The sequence below is a fragment of the Eschrichtius robustus genome, chromosome 1 (genome assembly GCF_028021215.1).
Source record: "Eschrichtius robustus isolate mEscRob2 chromosome 1, mEscRob2.pri, whole genome shotgun sequence".
Lineage (NCBI taxonomy): Eukaryota > Metazoa > Chordata > Mammalia > Artiodactyla > Eschrichtiidae > Eschrichtius > Eschrichtius robustus.
This window is the reverse complement of record NC_090824.1, coordinates 155176482-155189869: the sequence shown is the minus strand read 5'-3', so window position 1 is coordinate 155189869 and position 13388 is coordinate 155176482. Positions and strand designations below refer to the sequence as shown.

General features: G+C 39.1%; 1 protein-coding gene across 7 annotated transcripts in view; it reads left to right on the top strand.

Annotated features, from left to right (window-relative positions):
- The window catches only part of MCTP2 (multiple C2 and transmembrane domain containing 2), a 189025-nt gene extending 182467 nt beyond the window's left edge, over positions 1-6558 (top strand). For all 7 annotated transcript variants that reach the window (XM_068537524.1, XM_068537521.1, XM_068537515.1 and 4 more), the window contains 2 exons: positions 3056-3153; positions 5331-6558. In XM_068537524.1, the coding sequence (XP_068393625.1) occupies positions 3056-3153; positions 5331-5399 (167 nt within the window). In that variant the 3' untranslated portion in view covers positions 5400-6558. The remainder of the gene's footprint in view (positions 1-3055; positions 3154-5330) is intronic.
- Positions 6559-13388: the final 6830 nt, after the last annotated feature.

Genomic DNA, 13388 nt, shown 5'->3' with positions numbered 1-13388 from the left:
ACCACCTCTCTTATTTGGGAGTGTAATTATGAAAATTAAGTTAGAAGTGGTTTAAGAGGGAATTTTCTCTAGAAAACTGTATCTACTGAATTTCAGTCATTTGTTTGTTGTATGTGTTTCTAGAAGGCAAGGCACCTTTGAGGATTAGATCCCATGGAGGTTTTCTGTACCTTTTGAGAGGTTTCCCATATTCCTTCCATTCTGTTCTTCATCATAGATGCTCTAATTATACTTTTTCAGTTCTGATCTTAGCCACTTCTGATTTTCCCAGGTAGATTACAAACTCCCCAAGCCAGATTTTGAGCTTCTGGAAAGAAACTGTGACTTATTTAACTTTGTACCTCCATTTGATAGTACTATATATATCACATGGAAGACACTTAGTGTTTGATACAGGAGCAAGCAAGGACCCTCTGCCCCACCTCACCCACCCCCACCAATATTTTGCAGTCAGGGCTACATGCCAGTCACTCATAAAATGTTCTAATTCAGTTTCAAGTGTTTATTCCCTATTGACCGTATGTGCAAAGCAGCCATGCGATTTTTCCTCTCTCTTTCTCCAAGTGATTTATTTTTTTAACCAGAGGGCTCATTCTAATCCACTGATCTATTCAATCTATCATCATTAAGTGATAGTGTCTTTCCCAAATGTTAATCCCTTGGTATTTAAATCCCACTTTCTTTCTTTGGCTAAAAACAAAACAGATAAAAATTCACAGCAGATATGCTCTATCTGTATTGTTTAGGTTAAAAAATCTAAAGGTACATCTAGCATGCTTCTGGAGAAACCCACCACTTCCAAATTTGGTATGTAGTCACATACCTGCCAGTATAAAGACTCTTCCATCACTGCCTGCTTTGTTTTCTTGGCTTATTGACATCTACAGTAATGATGGTAGCTCCCTTCATTGTGGTGGAATTTCAGATTATAGAATCCTCTTGCCTTTGTTGTCCAATGTGATTCTCCCTTCAACCCAAGGAACTATATAATATAGGTCTTTATTATTCAAATTTTAATATAAGAAATCTAAGGCTCAGGGAGGTTAAGTAATTTGTCTGAAACTACAGCTAATAATATATGGTGAGGCCAGAACTGGAACCCAGCTATTCTTGTTCCCAAACCCTTGTTCCTTGCCCAGTTGCCCTTTAAAGATGACCACGGGCTCTATGATCCCCTCTTGACACTTGGTTTTACACGGTAGATAATATGGTGGACTTACTGACATTTGAGCCTGTGACATCTTAAAAAAACAAGGTGTGCTTTTGAAGCACGCAATCTGAGTTCCTTATAATTTTTATTCTAACAAAGTTTTTCAAACATAGACTGTCGGAGTGCTTTGTGGACTTCTTCTGCCCTTACTGGTGCATTTGAGCTACTGGGCAGGTTTGTAATCTTCTCAGTGACTAAGAATGCAGTGTTTTGATCGGCTGTGGTATTATCCCTGCCTGGCGGTTCCTTGTAAAGACTCCAGATGCGCACACTATATATAATTAACAATAGAAGATATATCTTTCCTCAATACGTCTTTGTCTTCCTTCATCATTTTGCTTTGTCTGTTTTCTTTTGCCAAAAAGCCCATGCTACAATTAAATGTCTTTAGAATAACACAGTGGAGAGTATTTTAAAGGAACACTGGGGGAAATTTTAACTAGAAACATGAAGCTGCCTGTGGAGGTAGAGGGAAGAAAGGCATAGAGTGACTTTGACTTGAGAAAAAGGGGGTTATTTGCAGGAATTCTTCCCCAGCCCAGTCAACAAGCACCCTTGACTTATAAACATGGCCAGCTCCCATTTGCCAAGCAGATGTGAACCCGACCCTCTCTAAAGGAACTACTAGGAGTTTGGCATTGCGTCAGGTGTAATGGCTCGCAGAAAGTCCAGTTCTTAGATGAAGGCAAAATAATATTTAATGAAAGAAGAAAAACATCAAACCTCTTCTCTGTTGTGGACTATTGAACAGGTAAATGTTACCTTGCCTTCAGAGTTAAGAGCCAGTCAGGGTACCACCAATGTGAACATTCGTTCAGCATCACGGAGATTGACAAGGACTTCAGATACGGTCCTTGATAAACAAGCACTCTGTGGGCAAACTTCAGAAGGCCACCTTCTGCTTCTAAGACTTGGCACAAAGGGTTGACATTTAGTGAAAAGACCACATTTATAAGCTCTGGCTACAGGCACACACACCTCCAAGAAGCTCCTAGGAGCGGAGTAGGAGACAAAAGCTGGTGGAGGGGTGCCTCCCTCTGAAGAGGGAACCGTGGGCAGAGCTTGTCCTGGACGTGCCCACGTGCCCAAGGTGCCGCCACCAAGGACAACTTAAAACGTCACACCCCCTTCTAATTACCGTTGTCCTAAATCAGCCGCACTGACTTCATGGCCTAGCCAAACCCTCGCACCAGTGCCACGGTCCATAAATTAAGCTAGCAACCACAGTAAGATAATTTTCCAATAATAACTTTTCACAGTTTCCTGCAGCATCAAAGTAAAATCAACATGTCAAGTTCTGTTCTGCAGTGAGAGAAGAGAAACCTGTGAAAATGAGTTGGACAGGGGGCGGGAGATAGATTTCTTGTGGGTTCTTTTTAACAACAAAAAAACAACTCCCACCCTCCACCTCCCGCTGCTAGGTTTGGTCCAGAGCTTCCAAGCAGAGACTTGTTTGGGCTAGTGAAGGCCTTTTCCCATCTGGGACATTCATTTTCCTAGCAGAGCAGGCTGTTAATCAGTGTCGTCCAAAAAACCAGTGAGCTCCACAGTTTTAGTGTGTGTTTCTGCCGCCCTGCTGATGGGATTGTAATGGGATTTTCACAGCTGAAGAAGGCAAAGCCCCTCTCCAATGATCCCCCTTTCCTTCCTCCAAGAAAAGACATTTGTGAATGATTCCACATGACAGCAACGTGTGCATGACTTGAGGTCCAGTAATTGTTTTCACACTAATTTTTACTTGTGATTGCTTCCCCTCTCCCAGTCAGGTGAGTTTTTAAAGATAGATAGATGGATAGAGAGACCTCAACAGACAGACAGAGATCTCCCGATATTTCTGTTTTTCAGGCATAAATAAATTTACTAAGAAGCTTCGAAATCCCTACGCCATCAATGATGATGAGCTACTAGACTTCCTCTCCAGAGTTCCGTCTGATGTTCAAAAGGTATGTAATGAACGCTCACCACCAACAGGGGCCCCGACCCTGAAGTCTGGCCTGCCCCAGAGCCAGAGGAGCACAGGACTGTGCTTGTGTGAGTCATTGAGATAACGAATCAGAAAATCCTTAAAGAGGCCTGCCTTGCAGGGAGGTGGCAAGAAAACCTTTGTCCAGAAGCATGAGATGATTGGGGAAAATTATCCGGAAAAAGAGCTACTTAAGAATGATCTGGAACTCACACTGCGAGGCTGTAGCGCAGTGAGGTTTGCCCCTTTTCTGATCGTTTGCCTTCCCAAAGAGGATAAGATGGGCTCAGCGAGTAGGAGAGCGTGAGATCCAGAGCTGGGGGAGGCTTGCTTATTTTCCCCCTCTTCCGGTTGGCAGGCATTCTACGGGAAGTAGCGGGCAAGAGGATTACTCTTTTGATTCTTCTTTGCCCCGATTATCTCCTAGGCCACCCTCCTATCCCTTTCCCTTTGAAGACTTAAAGATGCTGAGGGCAAAGCCCCCACTTACCCTAATACACATAGAGGCAGAGACAGCATGCAATAATTTGAGATCAATCAGAAGTATTATTCACAGGTAATGGTCACTTAGTCCAGCAGTGTCCCTTTTCTTTGGATACACAGAGCTTAACCAAGGCAACAATACCGGAAAGTCCATAGAGCAGCCTAATTCAGGCCCCTGCAGATCAGTCTGCTATAAATCCAGAGGCGGGAGGGCAGGCAAAGACCTCTCTAATGGAGAAGAGAAATCATAGAATAGGTAGATGGGGAGACCGTGGCATGAAATGCCATCATGACGATCAAAGACACAATCTTTTATTATCTGAGAGAATCCCAAATCAAGTATCAATTTCTAGGCCACTGTACCATAATTCATTTCCCGGCAGCTCCGGGTGCATCGCAGAGACGTAAGGCTGAAAGGCCCCAGAGAGTTTCTTTCCCCTTCATTCCAACTTCTAGAGATTAAAATAGACCTTGTGATGCTTTTTCTTTTAACCTTCATTTAATGATATAATTATCTATTAAAATGCATTCTATAAATATGAATTTCCTTGTTAACACTGCATTGCATGATTGTAAAATAGTAACTTGGCCCCTATTTGTTTGGCCTTGAAGATTGGCAGGCGTGTCATCCCCTAGGGGACCTTCACAAGACACTCTAAAGAAAGCATGCTTTTTTCACATATCTGCTTTCCACCAAGTGTAGCTCAGTTTATGTGATGGGGTAGGATGTCCTTGGGGAGTTTGGCACAAATACTCAAAATAGTGAGCACATGTGGTCTGTAATGCAATACTTTAAATAAAGCCATTCCACCATCAGCCTATCAAAGCCCACACACCAAAGCAATACGACTGCAACGTACCATCACTTGAGTCACAATGTGAGTTTGTGCCTGCATCCTTGAAGAATGGAAATTCCCATCAAGCCCCCGCTAGGGATTATCTGTGCACAGTTTGGGCACCAGCCCTGAGCGAGGTCATCCAGTTGGAGTTGGCGTGAATACAGAGGGATACAACAAAAGAGCATTTGAGGAAGATGTACAGTAAGCTAGTAAGATCTCCGTGTATCTCCAAGAGCATTTGCTAATAACACAGTAGACAGTTTGCCACTGGGGACTCCCCACATGTTCATATTTGTCACAGATGTTTTAGCCATTACATTGTAAATGAAATTCATTTATAAGAGAAATCTTTTATTAGTCTGGGGCCAGCATTAATTTCAACATTTCTGCCCCCTCTGGCAAAAGAAATGTATGTAATTGGCAGAGATATTTTCCCCCAAGATTTTAGATATTTCTAAATGAATAATTCTTAGTAAGTTGCTGTATCATATACTAAGATAAACATTCCCAAGAGGCTGTTATTAAGCTCTTTTCTGGTTGAACACGGGCATACACAGAACTAAAACCATCTAGCAGTGCTGAGAGCAGGTAGAAACCCAGAAACCCATGCATCTCATTAGAAAAATCTGCTTTTAATATTTTGGTTTCAAGAAATGATGCATGACTCTTCAAATCCTTCCTGCAATTAATCCCTCCATGTTCCTGTGTTTAGAAAATGATTCATTACCTTTGAACCTTCCTTCCTTTGCCTTGGTGTGTCCTCGGGGAGCCATTAGCACACTGTGGTGAGCTAGGGTTACCTAACTGCCAGCGTCACGTCTGTCTGTTTTCACAGGTGCAGTATGCAGAGTTGAAGCCCGGCAGCGGCCAGAGCCCCCTTCGGAAGAAGCGCAGCGCACTCTAGGACACACGCCGACTTTGGACGCCAGCACCCGATTCCGTGTTGGGTTGATTAGACCAATATTCTCTCTTGTTCAGTGGTATCCGTGGTGTCAGTCTGAAATGCGTGCTGTGTGGAGCCCTGTCTGTATCCGCCCCCTTCTTCGTGGCACAGATGCACGCACGTGTGTGTGCATCCATGTGCAGGGGCGTCCTGGTTGCATCTTGAGTCAGCCCAGCAAAAGGGAACAACCCAGAGACGGTAAAAGACTCACATCCCTTCTCAAATAGGAGCTAAAGCAAGGCTTCCATGGGTCTGAGCACCCTCCTTGAGAACAGCCAGGAGGCCACTTGGATTCGAGCATGACTTTGAACTCGTTTTCACACATCCGACAGATCCTCATTAAGATTCAGTTATTTTCACTCCCCACCCCTGCACTCCTTTCAGATGATTGTTCATGAGTCCGTTTTTTTCTCTGAGTTAACAAGTCCTTGATAGATAGTCACCATCCACCCAAATAATGTATATTATAAATAGATTTGTAAAAATAATTACCAGGATTAGCCCAATTCTTTAGGGATCGTTCAGCCGTAATTACCAAAGACCTATATGTAAAATTTCAGTAAGCTGCTTGGTGCTGGATGCCAGCCTGCATCGTGGTCCGTTGCTGGCAATGGATGCCCCAGGAAGGCCCCAAGGGATCATTCACCCAAAACCTGAAGGTTTCATGAAAGTATGTCGTTGCCTCAAATAGCCATTTCTTCTGACTTGACTTTTTGCTTATCTCCCAAATAAAATCTCAATATTATAGCTTGAGAAAGAGGGGGAGGGGAATGATTGAATGAATTCTGAGAAGCGTTTTGAAAGATAAAGGCTGAGGAGCAAGGAACCAATGTATGTGGCTGCTTATCTGATTGTCATACTCCCTTCATTTGCCTGCGTTTTTAAGAAAGTAAAAATGCTGTAGCAATCCAAATGGATCTTTTATTCCTGAGCAAAATAGGCTACACATAATAAAAATATATCTCAGAACCCCATTCCTAGAAAAGTACCACCCGGAAGTCTTTTTGAGTATATCAGTCTTCACCATTTCACCGTAACCCCCTGCAAGTAAAAATCCCAATTATTATGCATATATAAAATGTATACAAATACCTTTCTGTTCAAATGATATTTAAGTTGTAAAGACTGTATTTTGTTGACACATACTTTGTATGTGCAGATTTATATATATATAATATATATATATATGTATTGTAAAGAAAAGTTGAGGTAAAAAGATCTAATAGTGAGTTTTACTGTGTTTTTTTTTTTTCCTCTCTCTGTCTCTGGGTTGTAATTTAATAATCTTCAAACAAAATGTTTATGAAAAATGCCAAAGATTCTAAACCTTATCATCCTGTGTCTGTTTTTCTTCATATTCTATCTTCCTGGGTTGCTTTCTGGCTGAGCCAGATTTCTGCATGATTTGATTTACTTCAAGTTAATGAAGCTGGCTGAAAAAGAACCTTGCAGAAATTATAAAAGCTCCAGTAAATCTCTGAGTTGTACATACAATAGATACCCAAGAACCTCTTTTGTTAAACCAGTTAATCTTCTGTGTAAACAATGCCTCATTGTCTCACTCCCAACTACCATCTAGTTTATCATAGTCTGTCATTTTGTAACGACCTAAGTCAGACATTTTTAAACAGACACGTGAGATCTGATCAGTCATTTGAATGAAAACTTTCAGCAGCAGAATAACCCCTTATTTATTTAAAAGTGGAACCAATACTTTATTGTTGTTCTCTTGCAATAGAATTTCAAAATGAAATAATTCGCCTGAAAAGAAGGCATCATTAGTTAGACTTATCTCTTCTGTAGTCCCTCTGGAATTTTCAGCATTAAGTTTAGGATACAAACAGCAGCTGGGATGCAAGAGCAAGGACAGAATCAACCTTTAGTAAACTGTATGGAAAACAATTGTTAATTGATTAAGTAGGCATGGGATGTTAAAAATGAATGCTATCTGCAAGTGAAATGTTAAGATTCCTACAAGTAGTCAAACTCGTATGAAAGATTCGGGGATGCTTTAGATAAAGTTTATGGATTATGGTTTCACAGTGTGATAATTAAAGATAATTTAGTAGGAATGTTGAAGTCTGGCCAAGCTCTCCTGGTTCTCTTCTCAAACCTCACACACCAGTTTCCAGTCCTGCTTGGTGTCTTACAGGCATCTCTTCCTCAGCAGTTCGGAAATTCAGCATTATCTTTCCCTCCATGTGTTCAGGATCCCTAACCCCACAGTCTCCTTCTAGCTTTGTTATTCCCCTTATTGGCGCAAGCATCTTATGGGCTGGGGGGCCCTTGGCATCCCTTTTTTATTCCTCATGCTTTTATCACCATCTCCCAACCCATAAAATCTGGTAGATCAGTGTTGACACATTATCTTGTCCGTTTATGTTTTGTACATTTCCAATCTCGACCACCCAAGGCACCGCCCAAGCTGAGGCCTCTATAACCTCTCACAAGTCAAGGTAGGTAATGGTGCCAATTACATTATGCCAGGTCAGTATTCATTCAGATTATTCTTTTCCCTTGAAATAGTTTCTCCCCAGTTTCTATCCAAATTAATTCTACCCTCCTTCAAAACTTTCAGAAGTCTCCTGCCCACATTGGCTTTCTTAGTTCCTTGGCTGGATTAGAGTCCATCTTTCTCTTTTGCACCCCGACATCTTAGATATCTTTCTGGCATCTGCCGTATTCTGCCATCGCTCATAATTACCAGAGCCTTGACTCCCACTTCCCTCCACTGGATAGCCCATCCTATCTGGCATCGAATAGTCACTCAGAAAATACATGATTAACTGACCAGGTCATAGAGAACATTTCTTTCTCTGCCTTTTCATGTGTGATTCTCAGAACAGAGAGCTGAGCTGAATAAATTAGTGTGGTCTATCCCAGGAAATAATTTCTTGCATTAAGTGCACACCTCATATTATGTGATACTACTTATAAGCTCTGGCCATGTTGATTATAAACTTTTAAATTAAACAGTGTCATATTTGGAGAAGTCCTTACCTACATATCAAAGGAAAATATAATGTTTATTTGTAGGTGGTAAAACAATTTTTGATTCTTTTTCTTATTATTTATCACTGAACAAACATATATTGAATGTTGATGATATACTTGAACAAAACAGATTACCTACATATCAAAGGAAAATATAATGTTTATTTGTAGGTGGTAAAACAATTTTTGATTCTTTTTCTTATTATTTATCACTGAACAAACATATATTGAATGTTGATGATATACTTGAACAAAACAGATTACATTCCCTTGGTAGAGCCAGGCATTAAACAAATATTTTCAAGCAATGGCATGACATTCTCAGATTCAGCTTTTAAAGTGATCATTCTGACTGCAGTGGGTACACTAGCAATTACGAATGACCAGAGAAGAGCCAGTTGTAGAGCTCCTGATAAGTTGATGTTTGCCTGGACTGTCAAATAAGGGCACTGGAAAAAGAAACACATATAAGTGAAATCAGAGAATGGTTAAGAGATTAAAGTGAGCAGGACTTCACAATTGCTTGACTATGGAGTGAGGGAGAGAGTAGATCAAGGATGGCACTCAGTCCTCTTGTCTCTGGGTCTAGAAAGATCATCTCGCCTTTTACCCAGAGAGAGGATTGTAAGAGCATCCAGGGGAAGAACTGCAGGAGCCCAATTTTAGATGGCGTTGAATTTGGGATGCTTGAGAAGCCTCCAAACCGGGATGTCTATGAGATGACTGAAATGGAGCTAAAAGAAATACACTGTACTTGAGAGAGATACATTTAAGGGCCAACAGTCATAGAAGATGAATGAAGCTACGTGCTTTAAGAGATTGAACTCAACACTCATAGTCATATATATATAAAGATTAGTCAGCTAAGACTGTAAATAGAAATAGAATTAAATAGGAAAGCAGTAAGCATGTGCTGTCATAGAATTCAAGGATAGAGCATGTTTCCAGAAAAGTGTGGTCAGTAGTGCTAAATGCCACTGTGATCACATAGATTGAGGACAGAATGATGACCTTAATGACATGGCAGTTTGGGAGGACCTTGGCAACAAGTCATTTCAGGGGAGTGGTAGGAGTAGAAAAGATTGAGGTTGAGACGTGAGTGGGTGTCAGAATGTGGAGACTGAATGAAGGTAACTTTGCAAATTTCCACTGGAGGGAGACGAGGGAGAGAGGGCAGAGATTGGGAATGAAAGAAGGGCTACAGGATGATTGTAGTAAGAGGAAAAATTAGATGTGTCATGAACTCAGTATATACCCATCAGATCCAAAAATTCTTCATGAGTATGAGATGGAGTTAACTATATTCATTATTTAAAATTACGTTCTGTCAAAACCCACCTCATTTATGTAGTCTTAATCTAACTTTTATGGCAACAGAATGGATGAAAAATCGAAATAGAATATTCTCTGAAAATATAATGAGTAGTCAATTGAAAATTGAATAAAAGTTGAAGGGTGACTTCTCAAGAATGGCTTAAAGCACATTACCTCTTTATATAGGTCTCTTTGTATAAAACCTGCCATTCTGTTCCGGCATTTTAATGTAATAATTTACACAGGAAAATGGATAGTCAAGCACATCAGAACGGTTAACATTTTATAGCACTTATCGAATGCCAGATACTTTCTAGGTGCTTTAGATGTAATAACACATTTAATAATTTTTTGAAAAGCAACTATGATATTCCCTCTAAATACTTATTAAAAAAAAAAAAAACACCCATCTTATACAAACTGTCCTAGAAAACAGCAAAAAAGATTACACTCTTCTATACATTTTATGAGGCCAGGATAATCTTCATCCCAAAACCCAACAAGATGATACAAGAATGGAAAATTACTTACCAAAATCCCTCATGAATATAAATGTAAAATTATGAAAGATATATAAGCCTCTACACTGAAGAAAATTAATGAAAGGAAGAAGATATACAAATGATGGGGTTCATGGATTAGAAATTCAATATATTAAGATGTCAACAGATTGAATGTAAGCCTGGTAAAAATTAGAGGGTTTTTTTTTTTTTTGCAGAAATTAATCAGCTGACTCTAAAATGTATATGGAAATACAAGAGTTCAAGAATAGCCAAAGCAATCTTACAGGTAATAACTCTAGCAGATGTCCAGATGTATTACAAAGCTATTGTAACTAAGACAATGTGGTATTGGCACAAACGTGGACAAATATATCAAAGAAGTAGAAAAGACCAGAAGCAGACCCACACATATTTGGTAACCTGTGACTTAATTTATGTCAAAGGTAACATATTTGCAATGCATAGGGAAAAGACCTTTTTGGAAAATGATGCTGGGTTATTTTAGTATCCATGTGGTTAAAATGAATCTTGACCTCTTCCATATATAATTTACAAGAATCAATTCCATATGAGTTTGCAGGTCCAAAAGTGGATGGCAAAATAAAGATTTCAGAAAAAGACATAGGAAAATATTTTCACATCTATGTGATAAGCAAAAAGATTTCTTAAACTGGAGACAAGATGCTAATAATAAAGGGAAAATACTGTTAAGTTGTTGATCATTACAATTAATCTTGTCCTCAAAAAATATGACTGAGTGTAAAGATAAGCCACAAAGTGGGAGAAGATATGCAATCTCTATATGTAAACTGACAAAGGATTCTTATCCGGAATACGTAAAGAATTTCTACAATGAAAAGGCCTATAACCCAGTAGAAAAATGGGCAAAAGACTTGAACAGGCACTGTACAAATGAGCCTATCCAAATGGCCAGCAAATATATAAAAAGGTGCTTAACATCATTAGTCATCAGGCAAATGGAACCTGAAATCACAAAATGATACAATTGCACAAAGCCAGAATAACTAAAGTAGGAAAGTCAATATTAAGCATTATCGAGAATATGGGAAAAAAATTCTCATACTTGCTGGTGGGTGGGAACATAAATTGGTACAACCACTTTGGAAAACTGGTTGGCAGTACCTATTAAAGCTGGCTATATGAATACCCTATGACCCTTCCCCCAGGTTTACTCTTAGGTTTATAACCAATAGATATGTGCATGTCAATAAAAGGCATGCCCGAGAATATTTGTAGCGGCACTACTTGTATAATTCCAAACTAGAAACAGTATATATATATATATAGATATAGATACCCATCAATCGCTGGGTTGATCAGTAAATTGTGACTCTACAATGGAATACATAGAGAAATGAAATGAAAAACTGTTACATGCAACAACATGGACAAATTTCACAAACAATGTTGAGCAAAAGGAACAAGACAGATGCACAGATAAATGCAATGTATGATTTCATTTATGTCAAGTTCAAAAACAGGGAGAATACAGTCTATGGTGTTAGAAGTCAGGAGGCTGGGGGGATAGTGACTAAAAGAATGTATGAGTGGGCTCCTGGGATGATGGTAATGGTCAGTTGTTTTGGTTTGGACTCTAGTTACGTGAACTTGTTCACTTTGTGAAATTCCCTGAACTTAAGACTAATGTAATTTCCTGCATGTTTCCTAAAAAGAAAAGAAAAACGATGAAGCATGACAATTTTATCCCTAATTTACAATGAAAGAAACCAAGACCAATCACTGTTAAGTATTTTAAACATGAAAAGGGAGAACCCATTCAAATAAACCTTTAAAATTGTGTAAGAGTTGGAAGTCACTTTAAACGATAAGCCCAAAGAAGGCAGTTCTTACATAATCTTATTGCCTTTGAGTATTCGATTTCATGTTAAATCAACCATCAGTTTTAAAAAATCTTTATTATCAGAAGTACTAAAAATGACTTCTAACTGATTACATGATGGAGCATTAAAAAGTTGCTTTGCATGAGCAAACTGACCCATAAAACCTCAGAATCCTAAGTGTTCCAGAAAATTTTAACTTTTTACAGTTTATACTTAGGTTCATTGAGCCTGGCATCCTAGGACAACATCTCTCACATGAGTTATTTTTCTTCCCTTTTCACCTATTAAAGCTTGTAAAGCAAAAAGGTGATGGAATTTTTGTGGTTCCTGAGAAAGGCTATGTGTCTTCTCTCCCATGGGAAGAAAGAGAGATAGATGATGATAGATGATAGATAGATTGATAGATAGATAGATAGATAGATAGATAGATAGATAGATAGATAGATAGATAGGTAGACGATAGGTGATAGATGGATAGATAGATGATAAATGGATGATAGAGATAGATGATAGATATAAATATAGATGATATAGATGAGAGTATGTATACACATATATATGCATATATATCTATTTTGCTGAAGTGAAAACTTTACCTTCTTAGGCTCAGTAGTTGGAGGCCTACAAATTAAACTCAACTAACAGATTAACAAGAGAAAGAACAGATTTTAATCTTGTAAAGGAGTTCACAAAGAAATGTGACTCAAAGAGAGCGGTTGAATTTGGGACTTAAACACCATCTTAAGAGGCGAAGGGAAGGAGGAGAAGGGCATGTAAAATGGGAAGACAAATGACTTGTTAGAGGGGAGAAGGGAGGAACAGCACATGGGAAAACAGATGACTTTCAGGAAAATTAGATTGGCCCTTAGGAGAATAGACAGATGGGAGATAGGATAGTTTTGTGGCAATGTCTCTCTAGGTGTGGTGCCTTTTCATTGTCCCTGGTGATAAGAGTCAACCTTCCTAGGTTACTCTTGGGCAGGGGATTTAAAACAACTGAGTTCTTTTTGGGAGGCTCTGCTTTCAGTCAGATAAAGGAGTTCAGAAAAAAAAAAAAAAATCATCTGTTGATTCTCAAATGTCTTCAGTTCAAAATAATTTTTATGTCACAACGGTATTTTCTGTACTCCTTCAATATGTATATACATACACATGTATAGTCGTACGTTTTTGTGAAATTTCACATATCTCCAAAAATTGATCCAAAGACTCCAATTAAGAACCCAAGAACTGTGTGTTCAGGTGAAACATTAGAAGTTTGTCTCTTGCTGCATTTG